At 55.2% G+C, this 24153-nt stretch overlaps 8 protein-coding genes across 8 annotated transcripts; 4 read left to right on the top strand and 4 right to left on the bottom strand.

The window, feature by feature from the left end:
* Positions 1 to 1177: 1177 nt before the first annotated feature.
* PG998_008889 (uncharacterized protein) lies at positions 1178 to 6923 on the top strand (the record flags this gene model as incomplete). The annotated part of the gene is made up of 2 exons (XM_066875705.1): positions 1178 to 4639; positions 4716 to 6923. The coding sequence occupies 2 exons, from the start codon at positions 1178 to 1180 to the stop codon at positions 6921 to 6923; spliced, it is 5670 nt and encodes a 1889-aa protein (XP_066727861.1).
* Positions 6924 to 7698: 775 nt separating this feature from the next.
* On the bottom strand, positions 7699 to 9040 carry PG998_008890 (uncharacterized protein; the record flags this gene model as incomplete). Its single annotated transcript, XM_066875706.1, has 2 exons — positions 7699 to 8788; positions 8862 to 9040. 2 exons carry the CDS (start codon positions 9038 to 9040, stop codon positions 7699 to 7701), a joined length of 1269 nt encoding a protein of 422 aa, XP_066727862.1.
* Positions 9041 to 9605: 565 nt separating this feature from the next.
* PG998_008891 (rRNA-processing protein SOF1) lies at positions 9606 to 11264 on the top strand (the record flags this gene model as incomplete). Its single annotated transcript, XM_066875707.1, has 6 exons — positions 9606 to 9640; positions 9723 to 10488; positions 10544 to 10663; positions 10718 to 10759; positions 10825 to 10866; positions 10923 to 11264. 6 exons carry the CDS (start codon positions 9606 to 9608, stop codon positions 11262 to 11264), a joined length of 1347 nt encoding a protein of 448 aa, XP_066727863.1.
* Positions 11265 to 12395: 1131 nt separating this feature from the next.
* Positions 12396 to 13477, top strand: PG998_008892 (glyoxal oxidase-like protein; the record flags this gene model as incomplete). Its single annotated transcript, XM_066875708.1, has 5 exons — positions 12396 to 12546; positions 12699 to 12831; positions 12910 to 13018; positions 13075 to 13160; positions 13258 to 13477. The coding sequence occupies 5 exons, from the start codon at positions 12396 to 12398 to the stop codon at positions 13475 to 13477; spliced, it is 699 nt and encodes a 232-aa protein (XP_066727864.1).
* Positions 13478 to 14651: 1174 nt separating this feature from the next.
* On the top strand, positions 14652 to 15557 carry PG998_008893 (uncharacterized protein; the record flags this gene model as incomplete). The annotated part of the gene is made up of 1 exon (XM_066875709.1): positions 14652 to 15557. One exon carries the CDS (start codon positions 14652 to 14654, stop codon positions 15555 to 15557), a length of 906 nt encoding a protein of 301 aa, XP_066727865.1.
* Positions 15558 to 15738: 181 nt separating this feature from the next.
* PG998_008894 (uncharacterized protein) lies at positions 15739 to 16703 on the bottom strand (the record flags this gene model as incomplete). The annotated part of the gene is made up of 2 exons (XM_066875710.1): positions 15739 to 15975; positions 15996 to 16703. The coding sequence occupies 2 exons, from the start codon at positions 16701 to 16703 to the stop codon at positions 15739 to 15741; spliced, it is 945 nt and encodes a 314-aa protein (XP_066727866.1).
* A 483-nt stretch (positions 16704 to 17186) lies between these two features.
* On the bottom strand, positions 17187 to 18635 carry PG998_008895 (uncharacterized protein; the record flags this gene model as incomplete). The annotated part of the gene is made up of 1 exon (XM_066875711.1): positions 17187 to 18635. One exon carries the CDS (start codon positions 18633 to 18635, stop codon positions 17187 to 17189), a length of 1449 nt encoding a protein of 482 aa, XP_066727867.1.
* An 801-nt stretch (positions 18636 to 19436) lies between these two features.
* On the bottom strand, positions 19437 to 23704 carry PG998_008896 (xanthine dehydrogenase; the record flags this gene model as incomplete). Its single annotated transcript, XM_066875712.1, has 4 exons — positions 19437 to 20041; positions 20070 to 21196; positions 21251 to 23452; positions 23517 to 23704. 4 exons carry the CDS (start codon positions 23702 to 23704, stop codon positions 19437 to 19439), a joined length of 4122 nt encoding a protein of 1373 aa, XP_066727868.1.
* Between the last annotated feature and the right edge of the window lie 449 nt (positions 23705 to 24153).

The raw sequence follows: 24153 nt of genomic DNA on the forward strand, positions 1-24153 counted from the left end.
GGGAGTAGGCGCAAGTTGACTTATACGAGTGAATATTAAGGTCACAGTATACAAGGAGAGAAGCTGTGACAAGAAGAAGCGGATGGTATTCGCAAACAAGACCGGCTCAAAGCCACCAGCGTCTGGCGAGGTGTTTATATAGAAGGTTCAACGGCTTTTGCATTTCTAATCAGTGAAGTGACGATGGAAGATGCTATGATCGGTCTGTAGCACCCGGCAGCCATCAATATGTTTCGATGAATGATCACGCAATTTGGAGATGTTGTATCCCCTTATTAAGCAAGCTACATATTTTGGGGGTTTGAAGGGAATAGCAGTCAGTTTATTATTCATTGGCTCGTTATGTCCTAACTACGCATACACATCGACAAGAAGGGCGCGCCTCGGCCGGATGTCGTCATTTTCGTTGGGGTATCCAAGTGCTCTTCGGTACGTCTGTTGTACTGGTTGGAGTAAGTTACAAAGGGCAAGCTACTCAACCAATTAGTCATGTACTTCTTACAATAACAGGGACAACTTGGCGCCGAAAAGGTGCGTCGATATGTCCGACACAATGTCAAGGAGGCACCTTGTTAGCAACATTAGCACGTCGTGATGCGATGTCGATGACAGAGTCGTCAAAATGGGGTGTCTTAATGGGTGTCTTAATAATCAGCAGGGTATCTCTCTTGAAACAGGGGCCAGGCCGTCAGCCCGGGGTCTTCTGGATGCTTTTTTAAGTTGTCAGTTGGGCGTTGTCCTTCACCCACGTTGCGTCTAGACTCGAGCCAGTTAGCGGCCTCAGAAAAAAACAGCCAGAGTGGCCAAAGTGGTCCCTGCAGGGGACTTGAACTTGCCCAAGCTATGCCTCATTGGTGGCCGAAGTAAACAACAAGCCAGGTTTTATGGAGGCCGATATTGGGTAATTGGGACACCCAAACCATGTCTCTTATTACTGCACCCTCGGCCCATATCCCGTATCCCACCCACCCTGATGATACTGATTGATACTTGTACCATAACCTCTGCTATTCATTTGGCCGCACTTGTATTTTTTTCGCATATCAACGCGTCCTAAAATTCTATGCACGCGCCCTGGACTTTCATGTACTAGGGTGGCCCGTCGGTCTAACGTCAATATAGCCCAGAGTACACACCGACAGGCATCCGGGCTTCAAGCCCCCAACACCCTCCCTCCATGGCTAGTTATATCGACCTTGGCTCCTCGCCCGATCCGCTCGGGGACGACGACATGGAGCTACTACCCCCGAGTTCGATGCGACCGCCGCCGCCGCCGTCCTCGCGTCGAATCACCAAGACCATCAGCACCGGCCGCACCCACACGTCGATGCTGTCCCAGAGCGGCTCCCGCTTCTCCACCACCTCGTCGCGCCGCTCGCCCCGGAAACAGACCTTCGAGCTCGACGTCGGCGACGAAGACGCCCCGCAGCGGCTCCTCGTTACCGTCGAGGCCAACCAGATGATGTCGGGCATGGGCAACAACAGCGCCATGGGGACCCAAAGGAGCAACATCAGCCGCCGCCTATTCGCCCCCTCCTCGTCACCCGCGCGGAGCCGCAGCAACAGGAGAGAAAACACGACGACGACGACGACGACCTTGGTGCCGCTCCGCGGCCTCACCGATGACGAAGGCGGTGAGCTCGGAAGCGAATTGAACATGCCGCGCAAGCGCGGCCGCCCGCTGGGCAGCAAGAACGGCACTCCGGCCCCGAGGGGGAAGAAGCGATCCGGCACCCCGCTTGCGCGCCAGTCCCCCGCCAAGACGCGCCAGAGCAAAAACCCCGAGTCCGAGATGAGCATGTTCAGCAGCGATGCGCAACTTGACATGGGCACTGACGCCGTTGACCCTACCGAAGACGACCCGACACCGAAGCCAAAAGCGGCCCCTAAAGCGAGGAAGAACACGCCGGCGGCGAAAAGAGCGGGCGGCGGCACACCTGCTGTCGCTGTTCCCTCGTCGAGTAAACCTACGGGGAGAAAGCGAGGGCGGCCGCGCAAGGCGCTTAACCATGATGAGATGGCTATGCTTACTAGCGAGGTGGACAACCGTCAAATAAACTCGGACCTGCTGTTGTTCTCGGAAGGTCCGAGGATGAAGGATGCGCCTTCGGAGATGGAAGCCATACCGGAAGGGAATGAGGATAGCCGTTCGCATCACGACTTAGCGCCGAGCTCGTCTCCTCCGCGAGACGCGCCTGGCAACTATTCATCGCCACGAGACGAAAACAATCGATCAGACGGTCCGGAAGCCGACTTAATGGACCAACTGATTAATGATCTTCACGAAGACGAGCACGATGACCATGTATCCTACGGCGCAATGCGCGAAGCTGAAAGCGACGATGGTGATGATGCATCGGAAGCCCCGGCAGGGAGTGAAGCTACAGATGGACGACAGGATACCTTGGCGCATGCGTCCGACTTCAGTATGATAGCGGTCGAATCATTGCCCTCTTTCCAAGCATCTTTCCAACGCAGCCAAAACGAAGCCAGCCGCTTTGGAGCAAGCCATCAGTCTCGGTTCGCTGAAGGTGGAGACGAGACAAATTACATGATCAACCGAAGTCTGCGTCGGTCCATGAAAGATAGCGCACAAGGCGGTGAGCCGCCCAAATTTGCCGAGGGCGGAGATGAGACGAACTTCATGATAAACCAGAGTCTACGGTCGATGAGAGGGGGTGCAGAAGGCGCTCCTCCACGTGAAGAAGAACAGCAGCCTGTTCGCCAAGAGAAACCACAGCTCCCTTCGCACAAGCCTACTTCATCGATACTTGCGTACAGCAGCCCTTCCAACTACGTTTTGTCGAGTCCGCAAACTTGGTCTAAGAGCCCCAAGCGGATGAGGCAAACCCCTTTAAGTCGACAGGTCTTTGCGAAAAGTGCCCAAAAGGCCGCTCCTGTTGCAGATGATTCGTTCTCGAGCCTGCCTGACAGTGTGCTTCGGGACGCGACCCCCGGGAAGCCGCGAGCAGGAAAGCCGACGGACATGGATATCGACAGGACAGACGATACCGAAATGCAGGATGACTCGTTCTCAGAAATTCCCGATGAGGTGCTGGAGGCGGCAACTCCTGGACCGTCCACTCGAACATCTAAACACCCTATTGGCGCGGATAACCCAGGCAGTCAGCTATATTCCGCCGATGTTCATTCAGCTGCTAGATCTGCTAATGCATTCGGATCTATGAGACTGCCCACGCCAGATGATACCAACTCTTCTACGACAGGTTCTAAGAATGCCCACGAAGAGGAGGCGCGCAAGGGGGCTGGAGAATCAGCGACAGCAGTGATAAACACGTCAGATTTGAATATTCATTCATCACCTCCAAGAATAGGTGTACAATCTGCCAACGATGTGGACATGCAACCTGCACAATCCGAAGGAAATGCAGTGGGCACACCGTCCCCCAACAACAGCAGTCCGTCACCTCAGTACCCCCATGCAAAACTCGACTCACCTGGGCTTGCCGATCTGCTCCAACCTCCCATGTCTACCCAAAGACCTACTTTGTCGCCCATAGTCCGTGTCGGCCGAAGTTTGCAACATGTCATGTCTGATAGGTCTTCACCAGAAGGCCGAGAGAGCAGCCTTGGCAGCCCTTTCCGAAGATCAGGAAGCGACTCGCGCCAATCCTCCGTCCAGAAATCACCCATAAACGAGAAGCGCGAATATCCCCATCAAACCGCATCCGCCACCAAGACCCAGTCCCTGTTCAATCCCATTGCGTCTCTGGCACAGAGCATCAGGTCCAATTTTGCCCAGGTGTCGCATCGTGTGCCCTCGCCTTCCATAACGGGGAGGGTGGATGATCCTTTTGGCACAGAGAAGCCTCAGTTGCCGCAACATGGAGCCGATGCATTCGGCAAGTCCGTGGCTGGCCCGCCGCTAAGTGACCGGAGACATTCCCTTCAAGGGTCGGTGCAGCAGTTGGAACAGTTTCCTCTGCTGGTCACCAGCTCTGCCAGGGCTGACCCGCCGAGCGAGGCCTTCCCAGACTGGACCGGCGAGGATAGTAGCCCGACGGCACAGAGAACAAGGCGAATGTCTGCACCGAAATCCTTGGCATCGATGAACTCTAGCAACATCTTCGCTGCTCGTGGGACCAATGCTAATAGCAGTCGGGTGATAGAGGATACTGAAGAGGACGTCGCAAAGGAGGAGGAAGTTTCGAATGACCACCTTCTGAGTGAAGACCAAGGTGGTGTTCCTTATCAGGATGAGCAAGTACAGGGCGATGACCAGGGTGATGTACACCACCAAGATGAACAGGACTTTTCCGACTCTGAGCAGGAGCAGTTTGAAGGTGGCGATGACATGGCTTACGAAGAGGAGGAATCGCTCCATGAGTCAGTAAACGAAGAGGAAGAACAAGACGTTGTCGACAACCAGTTGCAATCGCAAGCGAATGACGACGAACAAGGCCATGAACAGCCCTCGGAAGGCGAAGAAAGCCTTGCTCAAAGTGTAGAGAGGGATGTATCGGAGGACGGCAGAGGTGACGAAGAGGCTATGCGTGACGATAACACAGTGGTCGATGAGGGATTCGACGAAAACACGAGATCGCAGCATGACTTCGATGAGAGTCTGGAGTCACAGCCCAACTTTGATATGGGTGACGATGGTATGGACTTGTGGGATGTTGAAGCATCCCGGCCGACTCCCAAACCGAAAAAAGCTCCTTCGAGCTGAATCGCGGGCTCGGAGACACTCGCAGGTCGATATCATAGCTCGGTCATCCCAATCTCGGGAGCCGTCTGTACTGCACGGCTCAACCACCACCAACGGGGATTCCACCAACCGGCGCAGCAAGGTCCCCAGTCCTTGGAAGAAGAACGTCCGACGGTTAATCTACCAGGATGAGTTCAAGAGCCCAGCTCACATCGAAATGGGCGACAGTCCTCTAAGCGAAGAGCCCGAGGAAGAGTACTCGCTCATTGCCCAGCTTACGGCTCAAGACGAAGCCCCTGTGTCCCAAGAGCAGATGCGCCCCGAGCCTCAGGCGATACCAGAAGAGGAGATGTGGTCCGACCCTCAAGCGATGCCACAAGATAGCCCGAGCCCCAGTGAGGAACCACAACAGGAGGCGCCCGAGTCTCCCGAGGAAGAGGTTCCTGCCCAGATGGAAGAAAGACGCCCAGAGCAGCCAACACCTTTGCCCGCGCCAAGGGCTGCTGAGGAAACCGAAGATTACTCGATGCTTTCTCAGCAGAAGCCAGAACCCCCGAAAACACTGGAGAAGCCGGCTAGACGCTCAGGTCTCTTTGGGGTTTTTGATATCATGTCGTTCTTCTCGTCTCCGGCGCCTCTTCCAGTGACTAACACTCCAAACGGAGCCGCCCCTGAGACTGTAAACCGGCCGATACCCAAACCTCATATCAGGTCTCAACTCTCAAGTGCCGCAAAGTCCCAGCCCGAGGAGCCTCAATCGGTGCTCCGCGCAACGGGTCTCTTCCCGTCTATTCCACAGAAGGCGTCGTTCCGCGTCAGCCCTGAACGCCAGACCAACTTGTTCTCTCCGGGCACAGCCCTCCGCTCTGGTGATACGGTTGCCGATACGTATGATGAGATGCCCTCCACTCCTGAACGACAGTCGCCGTTGCCTCATATTCCCCAAAAGCTAAACTTCACGCCTCGAACGGATCGCACGATTAATACCGCCTCGCTATTCACGCCAAGCGTTGCACCTTCGACCCCTGACCGCAACAATGACGAGGCTGAAGACAATGCCCCGGAGCCGGAAGAGCAAGACTACTACCTGCGTGAACAGGAGTCTGACGACTACGAGGGAGATGAGCCTGTTGGGCACGAGGACTCGGTCATGACTGTCGAGTCGGAGTACGAACGTCTTCCGCCACGAGAGAAGCCGAGCAAGTGGGATAAGAACGCCTCGCCGGCCAAGTCGTGCCTCCGATCGCCCCTGAAACCTAAGACGCCCGGCCGGGTTGTCGAGTTTGCGGGGAACAACCGCCCCGTGAGCACGTCGGAGCAGATCCAGACCTGGATGATGGGCCGTCCAGCGCTTGGTGCCGCAGGATTGGGCGGCAACAGCTTGGGCCAGAGCCAGGGCCAGGGCCGTCGTCCGCAGTTTGTGGAATATGAAGAAGAAGAAGAGGATGAAGACGAAGGGGATCCGGATGATAAAGAGAACTCGCCTTCGCCGCCGAAGGACTACAATAACCACTTCCCCGCCCATTTCGCTGCTAATAATGGCGGCCAGCGTGCTATGAGCCCGGCCAAGGCTGTGGTGGCACCGCCTAACATTAAAATGCCCGCGACGACTGCTATGACAGCACCGCCCAACATCAAAATGCCCGCGACCACTATGTTCAGGGTCCCGAATGGAGGGCAGAATGCCGCCAACGGCGTCAAGCCTCTTTTCAGCCTGCAACCGAACGGAAGTCAAAACGCTGCCAATGGGGCCAAGCCTCTTCCTCCCATCAGCTTGCAGCCCTTCTCACGCGCCGCAACCAACGGCGGCGGTACTGGCTCTAGCACCGTGACCGCCCCCAGCTCCGGCTCCAGCACCGAACCCCCGACCTGGCAGAAGTCGCACTGGATCCACCTTGACGAGCTGCTGCAGCTGCGCCGCAACGAGCCGGCCAAGTTCCGTCAACGCCAAGCCAAGTTCCAGTCCCAGTCCCAGTCCCAAAGAGGACTGTTAGGCTCGAGCAGTCCGCCTCGCTCCGCCGCGCTGCTCGGTAAGGAGGTCAGCGCCCAGGGCGAGCGCGTCGTCCTCGAGCCCTGGCACCTCGAGATCGTCGACGCGTTCCGCGCCGAGGTCGGCCTGGACGGCGGCTGCTGGGACGAGAAGTCGCTCGCGAAGCGGCTCTTTGCGCTCATCGTGGGGGAGGAGCGGAGGCGGCGCGCGGGCGCGGGCTCGGGGAAGGGACGGGGGAAGAAAGCTACTGGCGGTGGAGCTTGAGGAGGAGAAGAAGAGGTGTGATGTGAAAAGATGAAGTGGGCAATTTCGCGTTGCAAACATGGCGTTCTTGTTCGATTACTTGCGTTTTATTTCTTCCGTTTCACTCGATTGGAGATACCCGAATTCGTGCGTGGCAAGCATTTGGTATGTTCCCATTTACAACGGAGTCGAGAGAGAGAGGGAGGGAGGAGAGAGCATTTTTGTTTTCTCTCTCTTTTACGTTCTATCATCAGCGACAGCTTTCTTCTCGGCTGGTTGCCAGGAGTCCAAGGTGGTCGGTCTATTGTGTTGGGGCATACATTGCATTCAGACAGACAAGGCGACACATACAGCATTCGGAAACGGCGTTATTATTACTTATTTTAAGGATTGGAAGAGAGAGAGCCCGGTTCGGCTTTTAAGGAGAAGGGCTCGGCACAGAAGACCAACATACACACAGATTGGCGTTTGTTGTATGGTTGTAATGTCTGGATAAACGCGACCATGAACAAACAATACACAAATAATGATGACATCAATTCAAAACTCCTTTCTTTCTCATAAATGATCATTTACGCGATGTGTATGTGTATGTGTGTGTGGACGTCGTGACCTTTCTTGTCATTTCGGTCTATTCATCTAGTATTACACAACTGCTTTGCGTAGTCTTCAAGACCCAACCAGCCAAGTTGGCAACATCAACTGGTCTTGTTTCCAGACGAGCTCTTGCTTCGTCTTTTTGCATCCTTTCCTGCAATCCACCATACACCGTCTTGCCCCCAAGTAGTAAACCCCCTTATTCGAGCATTGAAGCCTGGTTGGTGTACAAAACGTCCACGACGTTGCCCAGCTTGTCGATCGTGTTCAGGGCAGCGTCGTAGCTCTCGTCGCGTTGCGTCTCGTCGAAGATGATGAGGCAGCCGGCGCCCTGGTCGAGGACGCCGATGATGACCTTGTCGAGGATCATCTGGCTGAGCTTGCGCTCGATCTGCTGGTTGTCCAGGCCGACCAGCTTGGCGATGTGGGAGATCTCGACGCGGCTGAAGGGCTCGATGACCTTGATGAGGTTCTGCTCCAGCATGGCGTCGTACAGGCGGCGCAGGTGGTTGCGGATGAAGGCGTCGCTGCCGAGCTCGTACTTGTACGCGGCCAGGGCGCGCTCGTACTCGTCGAGCGAGCGGTTCGAGTGGGCGCGAGCGATGGCCTTCATGGCCTCGAGGTTCTGGCCGGCGTACTTCTGGGCCTGCTTCGACGTCATCAGCTGGTTAACGTCGTCGCCCAGGTTCAGCATGATCTTGCAGAGCAGCATGTACTGCAGGGCGGCCGTGGCCTTGGGGGTCTCGTCCTGGGTGTGGTAGCCGTCGAGGGCCTCGATGAAGTAGGAGAAGGCCGTGTTGAAGTCCTGATCCATGGTGTGCAGCATGCCCGACTGCATGTCGAGGTTGGCCTGCAGCAGGGGCGGCGTGTAGACCGAGGCAGCGCTGGTGCGGGCGCTGGTCAGGGCGGCGCGGGCCTTGGAGGTGTTGCCGAGGGCGTGGTAGACGCGCGACTCGAGCAGCTGGACCTCGACGAGCACCAGCTTGTCGTCGAGGCGCTTCAGCTCGCGCAGCAGGCCGTTGATGAGCGTCAGGGCCTCGTAGTACGACTGCTTGGCGATGTACAGCGTCACCAGGCGGGTCTCGAGGTTCTGGCGGAGGAAGGTGCGGCGCTCCGACGTGGCCCATTCTATATTTGACTTGGTGATGGAGATCTGGATGTCGGTGCTGTTGGGGATCTTTTCGAAGAGGTCTAGTAGCTGGCGGACCAGCTTGGCCGTCTTCGCCTTGGCGAACGAAGAAAGTACTGTTCTGCTTGTTGAGATGAGCTCTCCCAGGGCTTGGGAATTCCTAGATGACGATGATGCCATCGGTTAGCACCTATTCGCTCGTGCAATGGCTTCCTCCCCAGGTAACAACGTACTTCTGGTCCCGGTATAGCTCTCCCAGGCTAATCAGGGCTGTCTCGTATTCCTTGATGGAGGCATCGGAGGTGATGGACGGGGGCTTCGAGATGATGTCCTTGTAGAGAGCTTCGGCTTTCCGGGGATCGGTCTTGGCTATTTCCTGGGCCTCCTTGACGGCCGACGTGCCTGCAGCCATATTGATGACAGGGATATTTCTTGTGACTGCGGGTGTTTGGCAGAAAGCGAATCGCGGAAGGAGATTGTAATGCGACGTGGATGCTGTGGTCGTTTGTCAAGAGTATTGATATGGTTGGAGGTGAGCTAATCGATTGATGGTTGAGCTACGCTACGTACAAGCAAGCAGCCTTGCCCAGCAGCAGCAGAGCCGCTCTATTACAAGCTAGGTTGCCGCGCATACGACACCGAAGCCCACTAAGCAATCGCTGCAATTGGGGGGAGGGGGGTAGCTTTAGGTACCTTCTTTAGGTACCTTTCTTTCCCTTCAGTGGGGTGTAGCTCCAGCTGATATTGACACGTGACCCAGCTTCAACAGCAGCAGCCACTGCGGAGGGCAGATAGCGATAAGCCCCATTAAAAAGTTCGCGGTATTGATCTTGTCCATCTTGCATCCCAGCTTTGGAGGGCGCTGTAGAGTGGGCTGCTTTTCTTGCTAGACTCCAGTCCCGACTATCTTTGTATTGCCTCTTGACTTTGCAGCCAGTCGATCCTCTTTGCATAGTCGTCGCATATCCATAATCACCATGAAGATCAAGGCGCTTTCTCGCTCCGTCGAGGCGTAAGTCATTGCCTGCCTGCACTGCTCCGAACATGCCCGCGTTCGTTCGATTACTGACTGCCTATGTCTCTACAGTTATCAGCCCGCCGGTAGCAAAAACTCAAAGATGCCCAAGAACCTCGATCCCGCGATACATCCCTTCGAACGTGCGCGTGAGTACACCAAGGCCCCTGACCGCTGTCAAGATGCAGCGCATGTTCGCCCAGCCTTTCCTGGCTCAGCTCGGAGAGGGTCACGTCGACGGCGTCTACTCCATGGCCAAGGACCCCAATTCGCTCGAGCGCCTGGCCAGTGGCAGTGGTGACGGCATAGTCAAGACCTGGGATCTGTCCCGATCATACGACAAGGCCGAGGGATGGCACACCACCGCCCACGAGAACATTGTCAAGTCGGTATGCTGGACACGCGACCAGAAGCTCTTGACGTGCGGTACCGATCGCAAGATTCAGCTATACGACCCCTACAACACCCCGAGCGAGAGCGAGCCCCTGTCTACCTGGCTCGGCAGCGCCTCCTGGAACAGTCTCTCCCACCACAGGAGCCGTAATTCTTTCGCGGCGGCTGGCGGTTCCCGGGGTATTTCGATCTACGATTTGGAGCGACACTCAGCAGCACCCGAAGTACTGGCTTGGCCGAATGCGACCGACACCATCAATGCCGTTGCCTTTAACCAGGTCGAAACCTCCATCTTGGGCTCTTGCGGTTCAGACCGATCCATCATTTTCTACGATCTTCGAACGGCAACGCCTATCGCCAAGACAGTCCTGACTTTTGCTTGCAATGCCATATCCTTCAACCCTATGGAAGGAATGAACTGTGCTGTTGCATCTGAGGATCATTCCGTTTATGTAAATTTCGTACCAAAAAGCCAAGTGCAACACTGGATACTAACATTTGCAATAGTTGTTTGATATGCGCAAGGTTGACCGTGCCCTCAATATCCTGAAGGACCATGTGGCAGCTGTGATGGACGTCGAGTTCTCGCCAACTGGCCAAGAGCTCGTGACAGCTTCTTACGACCGAGTAAGTCCTTTGCACAGCATATTGGATATGATAGCCAGCTAACAATCTCACCAGACTATTCGATTATGGAACCGGGACCAGGGTCATTCCCGCGATGTAAGAAAATCCCTTAAGACTATACGGGTCACGCCAAAGATACAAGTGCTAACACTCAGCTATAGATCTACCATACGAAGCGTATGCAACGTTGTTACTCGGCTATGGTAAGCACCTCCTGCTATGGATTAGGAGTTTTCTGTTCTCGCTAACACAAAAACAGTGGACACCTGATTCCAAATACATCCTTTCTGGTTCAGATGATGGAAACATTCGACTTTGGAGAGCAAATGCTTCAGCTCGGGAAGGAATGAAGAGCGCCCGTCAACGCCAGTCCATGGAGTACAATGACGCCCTCGTCGAGAGATACAAGCACATGCCTGAGATTCGCCGCATCCACCGCCACAGGCATATGCCCAAGGTGGTCAAGAAGGCTGGCGAAATCAAGACCGAAGAACTGCAGGCCCTCAAGAAACGCGAGGAGAACGAGCGTCGCCACACCAAGAAGCAGTTTGACCGACGCAGGAGTGAGCGTGACAAGGTTATCTTGGCCAAGGAGAAATAATCTAGCCAAGTGCTTTTCACGTGCATTTTTCGAGGCGTTAGGGAGTTTTATTTGCTCGAAAGGGCTTAAAGGAGATACCATCTCTGCATCAGGGAAGGCGTTCTGTTTGATCCAGAAAGGTATTCGTGCGGCCGCACCACAACCTTGGAGGCTTGGAGAGGCATATCTTTGCGAGGTCCTCGAGGACATGCATTAGCTACGTTCGTATTTGCATAAAGAAGACCGTGATGGCCAAATCGAAGTTGCATATACATACTTCGGGCTTCCAAGCAAACCGCGAACGGCCAGACATCTACTTGAGACATCGTATAACAGTACAAGGCCAATTTAGGACTTGTCAACAAAGATATAGCCTTTTAACGCGCACCAGGGCTATTAGGGAGAAGTGCTATAATTGATGGTTGAGCATGAACGAAATAGGGCAGCAATATAGCGGGAGTTAGTAGATCATAAAGTTTGACATCATCAAGGCCCCTTCTCAGCAGGGTTTTAGTCAATACTATAAGTATCCGACTCTGCTTCGTCTACTTCTCTAGTAGATATATTTCCCCTTCAGAGAGTCAACTACTTCTGGCACTCGCTTCTCCAGATAAATCTCAAAATGCGATCTGCCGCCATCCTCGGGCTGGCTGGTGCCGCATCGGCTTTTGTTATTCCAACCGACTCTCCCGAACGACCTCCCGATTTGCCTCTGTCGGACCCTGTTTGGGGCCCGCCTCCGGAGCCTGACTTTTCGTTGCACCCTGTCATACAACCGCCTCCGGAGCCTACCTTACCTCCGTCGGATCCTACCGGGGGTGTGCTCTCTGTCCGGAAAAGCGATCCTCGCACCGGAAGGCCCCCTATTGAGGAGCCGCCTGTCGTAGAGCCTGCTCCATGGACACCTCCCCCTCCTCCCGCCGATCCGTCTTGGGAAGCGGCATACCGTCGATGCTTTAGGTAAGTTTTCTCGAGATTCTTTATTGACCTGCCTCTCTCTCTCTCTCTCGACTGGTTGGGAAAAAGGCATCCACATACAAAACCACCACACCTACTTCTCTCAGACAAGGGATGATACTAAGCCCCGAGTAAAGTGACGGTGAAAAAGGAGTTCGCGCTCTCAACTACGGCAGCGGCGTGCCCAAGGAGTACATGACTATCGACCGGTGTGTGGATGCCTGCGCCGCCAGCGGCTTCAAGCTGGCCGGTCTGGAGTACGGCAGCGAGTGCTACTGCGGAAACACCCTGCAGGGCGAGAACGTGCCTGTCCTGGACGAGCGGTGCGACATTCCCTGTGTCGGAAGTAAGTAAATCTCTATTCTGTTCAATGAATGAACTGCGTGTTATTTAGTTTCTAAGACTTCTTCTTTCTTTTCCTTCACCAAATCCCTGGAAAGCAATTCTTTAATGTGGCTGCTACGTGGAGAGTCGAGGATATACTAACAACAAGTGTAGACAACAAGACAACCTGCGGTGGCCATGGGGCCCTTGCCTTGTACGTGAAGGGCCATTTCAAGTTCACCGAGGGCAAAGCCTTCGACGGCTTCGGGCCCGGAATTGAGGGCTACGAGCCCGTTGGCTGCTACCAGTACGTCGCTTTTATTTCCCCCTTTTCCCTCTGATTGCCTCCCCTATTTCCATTATCCAAACCGCAAGCAAGAAAAAGACTCATCATCCGTCCAACTCAAACTAGGGACTTCAACGCCTTCGACCGCACCCTCAAGGAAAACGCCCTGCAGGGCCCCGAGCAGACCTTCATGACGCCCGAGATGTGCGTCCGGGACTGTAAGGCCCGCGACTTCCCCTGGCCGGGCTCGAGTACGGCCGCCAGTGCTTCTGCGGCCACGACCGCAACGGCCTCGCCAACCGGACCGAGGACTTCTTCTGCAACCAGGGCTGCACGGGCAACGCGCAACAGTAAGTGTGCTTGGTGTTTTATGATTCTCACTACATCCGTCGTTACGGGACGCGAGGCCGCTTGCTGGTCAGCTGCTTACTTACTGCCAAAACATAGGTTCTGTGGAGGCAATTGGAATGTCCTCATCTACTCTCGGGACGGCGCCGAACCCGCGATTGCTCCTCCACCGCCACCGCCGCCGCCACCACCACCACCACCACCTCCGCTTCCTACTCCCCCGCCGCCGCGCAAACGGGTAGAAGTCCCCTCTAAAACCCTTTTGCTTCGCGACGACGAGCCCGGTGCCTGGGGTCCCCGCCAAACGCCTTCCTCTTAGGACGAGCCTACCTTTTGTCTCAGGGTTAAAGGTCCCATCGGATGCAATACTCTCCCTCTTCCTGATGACGAGCCTTATCCTTCCTTATCGCTACATCACTTAGAGCAAACCCAATCTGTCCGGCTTTAGCGAACGTGCCTTCTATTTAGAACGAGTCCACCCCTTGAGGGTCCGATATCTGACGTCCTCTCTATTCACCGCATCCTCACCCACCCGATGTCTGTCTTCACCTGCGGCCGAAAGAGACGGTAAGATTTCCTCTAGTCTCAAGAAAGCCGGTCGATGGATGAACTCTTCATCTGACTAAATCATACTCGGTCTTTTATACTAAGTATTGATGGGGACAGGAGGGGGTGCAGAAACTGGTTGACGTGGTAGATGCAAGCTGATGCTGGGGCCGATAGGCGATATGGGCTCATGAATTTATTCCTTTTGTCAAGATTATAACTTTATAGACCATAGTCTATCATTGCAAAAGGCCTTCCTCTTTGCATATGGCCCCCGAATGTACTCGGATGGTAGAAAAGAAAATTTGGCTTGTTCACATCCTGGAAGATTTATATCTCATCCCTGTTCTGGAACAGACTGCAACTTGAGTTGCGGAGATAGACACATTTGCTTAGAAAACCAAAGAGTCAAGGGAACAGAACATTATTCATTTTGTCAGTCCTCAGTCTTGCAAGCAAGCTCAAATACTGCTGAGAAATTAACATAATATATCGGAAGGGCACAGGTACTTCGGTGCTGTACTTTCCATCGATCATGTATTTCTCTAGATACATGTCATTAGTGACCATAAAGATCCATCAGCAAAGAGTGCGACCCAGCACTTCATCGAAGAAGCGTTGAAACTCCAGGGAACCCGGTCACATCCCATTGGTCGCCGATTACTAGCACGCTGGCAGGCAACAAAGAGCAGAGTAGAGACAGGGTCCCCAAGAGGAAACAGCATGGGAACAAAGAGCTCACCGCAAACTCAGGGGTTGATGCGTACTGGTCAATCTATGTGACCCTCCTATATATACTTGCAGGATCCAGGACATTGACACGAACAAAATCATACGAAAGCAAATCAACTTCACAGCAACTGCTCATCTTTCTCGTGATCACATAACTCATATCAAGCACTCTTTTTTGACCCCCCTTTTTACGATCATAACCAACCAAACACAAGATGACCACGCGGCCAATCGTGATCGGTAGAGGTTTTAATTATGTACCTTCGGATGACGAAGCTCTCGACGGAGAGGACAGCATCATCAATCCCAACGACAGCACCGAAGATGAAGACGATGCCACTGCCGACCTCGGCAGCAAAGAGAGCACCGGCAGCCGCCCGGCCAAGACCCCCCTGCTGTCACGCATTGCCGTGCAACACGGCGGCTACAAGGACGCCGCGACGGCGCACCGCACCCTCGCCCTCAACGCGCACCGCAGCCTGCTGTACCAGCAGCAGGTGGTGCGCACGTACCTGATGCGGGCCAAGAACCACCCGCACATCGGCACGTCGCCGGGCATGCGGGCCGCCATCGCCGTCTTCGAGGACTGGATGAGCAACACGGTGCCGGCCCAGCAAAACAGCCTGCGCGCCGGCGGCTTCCGGCCGCTGGTGGTCAAGGAGACGGTGCGGGCGCTGCTGCAGCCGTGGATCCAGGCTGCGTGCCCGGAGAGGAGGGACGACGCTACGAATACCCAGCTGATCTCCTGGGACCACGAGGCCGGGCTGCCGCAGCCCGGCGAGTTTGAGTTCCTGGCGTTCCGGTTCGCTAATTTCTACGCAACCGAGCTCAGGAGCAGGGGCAAGCTGGGCAACCAGATGCTCGCGGAGACGCAGAGCATGAACCTCAAGATCAAAGAGCAGGACTGGGAGCGGGTGCGGTATGAGGCGTTGAGTGAGGCGGTGCCGGCCGGCAAGGAGACGATGGAGGGGTGGGAGTGGGAGGAGCTGTGGGAGCAGGATGAGGTCACGCCGACGCGGGCGCATTTGGCTCTGTTGGCCTGGGCTTGGTCGCCCGTGCCGAAACGGACGTTGGAGGAAAAGGTGAAGAGGCTAGTAGAGGGATCATCTGAGGAAGCATAGATTAAGGGGAAATGTGGCGATAAGGCTACGCTTCTGGATATAGGTAGAACCCCTGAATAGCAAATATGTGATAGCCTACATCATAGACACATAACCATGGTAATATTCCGGGATGTTTCTTCGCATTATTAGAGCTAACACAGGCTTATATTGTATCTTATGATTATCTTCCCCTTCCCCCTTATCCCGATACCATAGCCTTGACCGTCTCCTCAATCGGCACCGGCTTCTTCCCCACCATATCAAGCAGACGCCCCAACGTCGGGTCATCGATCAAGCACTCGCCATCCTCGAGGGCATCATACATAGAGGCCCACCACTCCACCCCCGGACGGCCCATACCGCGGTCCTCGACGTAGTGGCGCTCGTGCGCCGCGCGGCCCACGATCTCGACCTCGACCTTGCTTTTCCCCCCTGGCTCCCGCGGGCCTCCGACACCATCGCCGCAATCTCCTTCATGTCCCGTGCCCCCGCGGGCGCCGTCGACAAGTACACCGTCCTGCCCGCCCACTCGTCGCCCGGCTGCGTGAGCACCAGCGCGTTGGCGACGCCGAGATCCGCGATGGCCGTCCAGCAGATCTTGCCGTCGCCGCCGAGCTTGACCGTGCCGCGCTCATCGTTCTTCGTGTCGAAAAAGTAGCCCAGGTACAGGGGCCACGACTCGTTGTAGAGCCCTTCGCGGAGCACCGTGACCCTCACCTTGTCCGCGTCCTGCAGGGACTTGAGGTAGGCCTCAGTGCGGATGTGGGCGCGCATGACGCCGGCCTTGCTGGGGCTCCCGAACGCGAGGCTCGAGTAGTAGACGTGCCGCACGCCCGCGGCGACGGCGGCGTCGATGGCGGCCCGGTGGTGGCTCTCGCGGCCCGCGCCCGGCGGCGCGTCGTTGTAGTCCAGCTCGATGCGCGGGGTCGACACGAGGAAGAAGCGGTCCACGCCCTGCAGCGCTTTCTCGAGGGACGCGGCGTCCTCGAAGGTGGCGTGGCGCACCTGCACGCCCTGGGCCTCCAGGGCTTGCCACTTTTCGGACCCGGGCGCCGACGAGGTGAGGGCGACGATGGAGGAGGGCGCCGCCAGTTTTTGGGAAAGGAGGGCGGAGAGGGTTGCCCCGCCCAGCTTGCCTGTGGCGCCTACGATGGCTATAGACATGTTTCTTTCTTGGATGTGTTTGAAATGGGAGTCGTACTTAATACAATTGACAGGATGGTCTTCTGATGACCGGGTAATGCCTTGCAGATTATTATATACTGATCTCGAGGTAGCACATCCAATGGTTCGTTCTTGATACTACGCTTGCTAAGCAAAACGTCATGCTCCAAAGCCCCATTCAGTGGGGGTCATTAGTGAGATGTTGCTTAACGCCGAAAGTAGGAAGTGTCCCAGAGCGGCGACCACATTGGAGATGCTTGGTAATATGAACTCCCCGATGAAGGGAGGGGTTTCAGTGCGGTGCATGTGCTTTACAGGACCTAAATGTAATTGAACAGGGTGATGACATATCCCATGTTTTGGTCCGAGAAAAGGGGCTACTCGGGGCTAATGGAGGTTCCCGCTCGACGTCTATTATCATGCCTGTATGATTCTGAAAAAACGATATAACAATTCGTATTGAACATTTTATGATATTTAGAATCATATAGGCAACCTATTCACCAGCTCCCTCAACTGCACCATCACCTCCGCATCCAAGTACACCGCCACATCCACGCCCCCATCATCCCCGACCACCGGGTCCAGCAAGACCACGATCCCGTCCGCCTTGCCCATGACCGCATGCACGTATCGCGGCCTCTCTCTGTGTCCCTCGACTGGGGCATCGCCACCGCCAGAAGGAGAAGCGCAACCCATCCCAAAATCCACGTCGTAAACCCGCGTCCGCAGCCACGACGTCACGAGCACGTGCCGCGCCCCCAAGAACCCGCGCCACAGCCGCTGCGGCGCGACCTCGAACGCCGCCTCGTGCAGCAGCGCCGCCACGGCGTCGGGCGTCAACCGCCGGAGGGTCTGGCGGAGGCGACGGGCCAGCGCGCCTGTGGTGGTGCTCTGGGTTGGGGAGTTGGAAAGGAGTAAAGACGACGCGGGCGCCCCGATGTGCGTCATGAACAGCGGCGAGCCCAGAAACGTCTCGGGCAAAGGAGGCGCGACTCGCCGCCGCGCCTCGAGCGTGAAGTCGAGGAAGACTTCGTCGTCGGCCGCGGGTACTGCGTACGAGGTTTCCGGCTTGAGCGAGCATCGGGCTTGGGTGATGAGGCGGAAGAGGTGGGCGAGCAGGGCATCGGAGCGCGATATCTTGCTGTTATTCTCATCATGAGTAATCGGGACTTCCCCTTCTTCTGCTTCTGCTTCTGCACGGGCGCGTTCGCGTAGCCGCGAGAGCTCATCGCCCGTAAAGTGCAACACGGCTGACGCTGCGGGCCGGTCCAGGTTCCACGTATGCCACGGGGCCGTAGTAGAGGGGGACACCGCGGTTTTAGCCACGATCTCTGGGGGTGGGATGTTGTTCCGCGTGGTGGCGACGAGGTAAGGGGAGTACCCCGGCGCGTCCGTGTCCCACCAGCTGAAGCGGTGCAGAGGCAGGGCGCGGGCCCTTGCGCAAAGCTCCGGGTCGGGTCCGTTTGCGGAGTCGATGTCGCCGGCAGCCCTGGCGTCCAGCAGAGGCGGGTCAAAGACCGGCTCGCCAAAGGGCGATGGCGATGGCGGCGGGCTTTGCTGCCCGCTATGGCCGAGGCTGCGGGAGTTGGCCGCCCATTTGTGCATAAAGACCATCATGGACTGCGCGTCGGCGACGGGGTGCGCCAACCGCACCCCCACGCCGTAGCCGTCGCACGCGAACAGCGTGATTTGCACAATCATGCACGGTAAACCCTCGCAGTCTTTGAGATTGGCCAGGGCGAGCTTCGCGGGTGACACCAGATCCCCCTGTGGGAAGGCATCGTTATCCCACCAGGCAACACCCTTCGTTTCTGCTGGCAACGGCTGCGGAGGTAAAATCGAGTTTAGGGTATAATCCCGTCTCACCACGCTCCACTCCACCCCCGGATCGTCGGAGTCGCCCCCATTTCCCCATACGTGAGCATGCATCGCTGAAATCGCTCGGTGTGGTCGCTGCTAGACCGGAAAGGAGCCCAGTGCAGCTGGCCGGCCCATTGAGGGAAGTCATCCAGAGTAGTAATGAAGGAGAACTGCAGACGATCAACTATCCTGTTCTGCTCAAAGCCCGTCGATGATGTGGCAGAGGTCGAGGACGACGGGGCGTCAAATAGCCACACGGCACCTGTGTCTGAGAAGCGCGCACACGTCGCATCGAGAATAGATAGGGAAACCGATGTCTTCTCTTGGGAGGTGCGATCCGGGGAGGGAAAGAGCCGTATTGGGCCAGTAGGATGATCACTGCCCATGGTAATCTATAAATGAATAAATGCTAGAGTTTGCTTATGCGTTCCTGAGCTTGAGTGAAATCGTGTTAAGATATCGAGATGGAACACCATCATAGCGAGAGGGCGACGACGAACTACATCGTGTCGCATCCCCGTGTTTATAGGTGAGGAATCGTGGATCAAGAAGGACCCAATTTGAAGAGGCACAGAAAACGTCTCATTATGACCGTCATACACGTGACCCGCCGGACAGCCCAAACAGGTAATTGTCTTTTCGCTTACCTCCGTGAACCAAAGCAAATCTGGGTGTAAATGTAGGCATCTGAGCGTGTACTAGAATTTGTCTTGGATCTTGCAAAATGATGCAAGTGCGTGTGTTGTGAGGGTTTGATAGTAACGTATTGATTGTCTGGGCTCAATCACGTTATACACCATAGACGAATTAAGTCTATACAAACTAGCTTACTAGATCTGTAATAGCCCTTCAAGGCAAGGTAAATACAATCTAGATAGCGATAAAGAAACTCTTCTCACCCTCCTTGGGAAGAACCCGAGCGCGCTCCATGATCGGATCCACGCAGGAGAGCCGGATTCTCTCAGGCGTCGCCGGGCTTTCGAGCCTCAGCAGACCGTCACCGTCATTCGCCTCTTTTCCCTCGCCCTCGTCCCCGCCTAACTCCTCCGCGAGCTTTGCCTTCACCCCGTAGTCGGCCCGCGCTGATTTGAGCGCGTCGCGGATGGCGAAGAAGACGGAACTGCCCATGAATAGCGGCGGCTCGCCCACGCCGCGGCTGCGCTGGATCGTCCGCAGGTTCTCCCACGTCACCCCCTTCAGCAGGCTGACGTTGAACTGCTGCGGGATGTCGCGGAAACCGGGGATCTTGTAGGCGCCGGGCCCCTTGGTAAACAGGTTGCCAGCATTTGGACCATTCCGCAACCACAGACTCTCCTCCATGGTGAAGAGTCCCATGCCCTGTACAAAGGCGCCTTCGATCTGGCCGTAGTCGATCGAAGGGTTGATCGAGCGGCCAACATCCATCTTGATATCAGCCTGCCGACAGCTCCAGGTACCAGTCAAACAGTCGACCTCGACTTCGGCAGCTGCTACTCCTTGGGTAAAAGTAAAAGTACATCTGACCCTTGTTTTCGCCCCAGGTATAGCCGATCTCAGGGGTCTTGTAGAAGCCGTTCGCGCTGAGGTTCACACGGTCAAAGTATGCTGCATGTGCGATCTCCTTCATCGTGGCCTCTGGGCCCAACTTCTCCCTGTAAGGGGCCAAGCGAGCGTTGAGTTGCTCGCAGGCATTATGGACAGCGTAGCCATTGAGATCAGACGAGGCCGAAGCGGCTGTAGCTGAAGCATTGGCCACAGTGTTAGTGGCAGTTTCTGAGATAAAGATGTCCTCCATGGGAATTTGAAGGGCCTCTGCCGCGATCATGATCATCTTGGTGTGAAGACCTTGACCCATTTCCGTGCCGCCATGAGCGACAAGAACCGAGCCGTCATGGTAAATGTGCACCAAAGCGCCCGCCTGATTCAACCAAAGTGCCGTAAACGAAATACCGAATTTCGTAGGAATCAAGGCGAGGCCTCTCTTGCGCCATTTGTGCGAGTTGTTGAACTCGGTTACGGCTTTGCGACGCTCTGCGTAAGCTGATTCTTCCTGTACTTGCTTGTACATCAAGGGAACATGCCAATCTTGAATCGGCTGGTTGAAGTGGGTTTCCTCGTTCGGCTCATAAAAGTTAATCTGGCGGAACTCCTCGACGGGCATACCCAGGCGGTCTGCTACTTCTGACATATATGACTCTGCCATGAACAGACCCTGAGGGCCTCCGAACCCACGGAATGCTGTGTTCGACATGGTATTAGTCTTGCAAAGGCGGCCCCGAATGTGCACGTTCGGGATCTTGTAGCACCCATCGATGTGTGTCATTGCTCGCTCACACACTGCCGGTGATAAGTCGAACGACCACCCTGCATTGTTGAAGACGTCGGCATCCAGAGCTTGGAGCTTGCCGTCCTTGTTGACGCCCACCTTCCACTTGCACAGGAACGGATGTCTCTGTCCAGACATGACCATATCCTCATCCCGATTCAGCATGCACCGAACGGGACGCTTCGTCTTCTGTGCGGCGAGGGCCATCATCGTGCTAAGCTGGACGCATCGCGTTTCCTTTCCACCAAATCCGCCTCCTAGGCGTTTTACACGGGCGACGACCTTGTTGGCCTGGACGCCAAGAATCCTCGCAGCGAATATTTGACTACAGGAAAATCAGTAAGTGTGAGTTCTCACAATGTGCCACGAAAACTCTTACCTCTCGTTAGGGTTCTGGCTGCTGGTCCAGATCTCCATCTCACCATCTTCTGGTTTAGGTATGCAAAGGCATGCATTTGTCTCAAGGTAAAAGTGCTCCTGTCCGCCCATCCGGGTGACACCAGAGAAAGTGTAGTCGCAATTTTTGAATGCCTCATCGGTGTCACCTTTCTTCAAGTAACGGTAAAATTTGTGAAAGCTTTCCTTTTCGATCGCCTCTTCCATGGTGAAAATGGCCGGGAGGTTCTCGTATTCGATCTTGACAGCTCTAACCCCATCAGCCGCTCTGGCCTTAGAAGTCGCTAAAACGATGGCGATAGGCTGCCCAGCAGTGAAGACCTCGTCTTCGGCAAAGAAAAGATCATCGAAATTTGGCGCTCCCCATTTGTTGTCATTGGCGTGGTGCAGATCATCCTTGTCCACGATGTCGACCACTCCAGGGATGTCCAAGGCAGCCGTGTAGTCGCGAGATACAATCTTCGCGTGTGGCCTTGTAGAGAAGACGAGAGCTGCGTGAAGCTCATTTTTCAGCGGCGGAATATCATCTGTATACTGTGCCTCACCCGTGACTTGTTTCAGTGCTGCAACATGATTCTTCGCTTTCCCAATTGTTTCTTTGGTATATTCGGCTGTCGCCTCTCGGTCCTCCCATCCTTTCGATAACTCTCTTTCAAGCTCTTCGACTGCCTGACTATCGCCGTGCTGGCTTTCGGCACTCAGACCAGATAAGACGTCATGGTAAAATCGATAGAAGAAACTCAGCGCGAGGGATTTCCGGTAGGACGCCATACCTCCTGGCACACCGAATTCCAGGTTGAAATCCGATTCTAGCGCATTCATGGCACCTTCGAGAGTATCCGGGTGTGCAAACATCTTTCCCATCAAGAATTCGTTTGTTTTCTTTGCAGCCACTGTGAAAGGGGCCATGCCGCCGTACACTAAGTTGCAATGTTCAACTGTCCCCTTCTCGTCAACCCTCACATGTAAGGCGCCTGTGACAATGGCGATATCGTCATCTTTCCGCTTCGCCTGCTTGTATGCTCTGAAGTAGTCACCCTTCGATTTGGTGATGGGGATGCGTATAGAAGCGATGATTGCATCAGGTCCAAGCGCCGTCCGTCGGTAGCCCTTGAAGAAGGTAGACATGGGTATTTTCGTTTCTTTTTCTAGCGACTTGGCGATCAAAACAGCATCAGCAGCCATGAACACCGGATTCAGATCTGATATAGGCGAAGCAGTCGCCAAGTTGCCCGCCGGCGTTCCGACATTGCGAATTTGCCGGCCCGCGAAGTATTTTAGCTGCTTGTAGATAGCCTCAAAGATCTGGCCCCGCGTCTCTCCATAGTGCTTGATGGCTTCTTGGCAGATGTTTTCCAAGTCTGTCAGGATGACATTGCCACCAATCTCGATATGATCGTCCTCGAAGCTATACTGCCTCAGCTCTGGAATGTCGCCAACGAACACCGACACAGGATACTGCAAAGCCTTGAACTTGATTTCGATTTGAGTTTCGGTGCTGCCGCCGATGATTTTGGCGTCAGGGTAAGCACGTTTGATCTCCAGGAGCTGCTCCACGGTCATAGGGCGGTACCATCTCTTGCGCTTATTGCCAAAGGCCAAGGGCTTAAACTCGTGTTTCTTGAGCGTAGGAGGGAAGATCAACTCTGTGTCTTTGTTGTATTCAATGAAGCCAGGAGGCGTGAAACGTTTGATGGGCTGTCCGTCATCCAGACTCTTGCTCTTGCAGCATCCGCCAGAGGCTTTAGTGCCATCGCCATTCTCCATACAGCAGCCGGACCCGCCGTTTGATGTGCTGCTGCCGCATGCATTCTTGGCACTGAAGCTCTGGGCGGCATCGAGAATGGGGCGATATCCTGTGCAGCGACAGAGGTTTCCGTCGAAGGCTTCCTCGACGTCATGTTCTGTGGGATTATCGTTGTTGCGCAACAGAGCGTACAGACTCATAACAATTCCTGGGGTGCAGAAGCCACACTGACTTCCGTTGCTTTTCGCCACCCGTTCTTGAGCTGGATGGGGCTTTTTGACGTTTCCGATGCCCTCGATAGTGATGACATGTTTTCCATCGACGCTTGCTAGAGGCGCCAAGCAGGCGTTTACACTAGCATGATATATCTGCTTTGTAGTGGGGTTATACTGGCTGATGACTACGGTACAGGCACCGCATCCTCCCTCAGCGCAGCCGCTTTTGACACTGGGATCAGCAGTGATGCTTTCAATGAATATGCAGGCAGGTTATTGGGACTCACAGTTTCGTGCCGGTCAGCCCTATGCCGCGCAAATACTCCAGCAGTGTCACCTCAGGGTCGATCTCGTCCAGTACGACGCGGGTACCGTTCAGGAAGAACCTGATAGTGTCATCGTACACAGTCTTCAACTTGGGACCATCAGCGGCCACCAAAGGAGCAGGCTCGGGTGTAACAAGTCCGGGCGCCATGTTTGTAAGAAGCTGATATCAATCAAGGCAGTCTTCAGTTTCTCATAGCCCTCGTAGGTCTTGCTCAGGCCACCTACATGAGCAAAGAGATGAGACGAAATTGACAACAAGATGAGGGATCAGGTGTCGTGATACTGGATGGACTTGAGTGTGATATCTGAAGAAGTGGTGTTCGGAAGGAATGACTTGGACTTTTGACCAGATGACCCAGCTGACAACTAGCTTTCGTACCTACATGTGGATGGTGGGGTGTGGCAAAGAAGCTCTTACCCGGTCTATTGGAATGCTAAGCCTCTAATTGCCGAGATGCAAGCACAAGACAGCAAGCGAGCCCGTCAAACAGCTGTATCAGCGATAAGACATGCTGCTGTTGGCCAACCAACCTCGTTTGCCAATTGACCCGAGTAGCACCTATCTTCGTCACGTTCAGCTCTGACTCTCCGGTGGTT

Source organism: Apiospora kogelbergensis (genome assembly GCF_038363985.1).
Source record: "Apiospora kogelbergensis strain CBS 113332 chromosome Unknown utg000006l_segment0_segment0, whole genome shotgun sequence".
Lineage (NCBI taxonomy): Eukaryota > Fungi > Ascomycota > Sordariomycetes > Amphisphaeriales > Apiosporaceae > Apiospora > Apiospora kogelbergensis.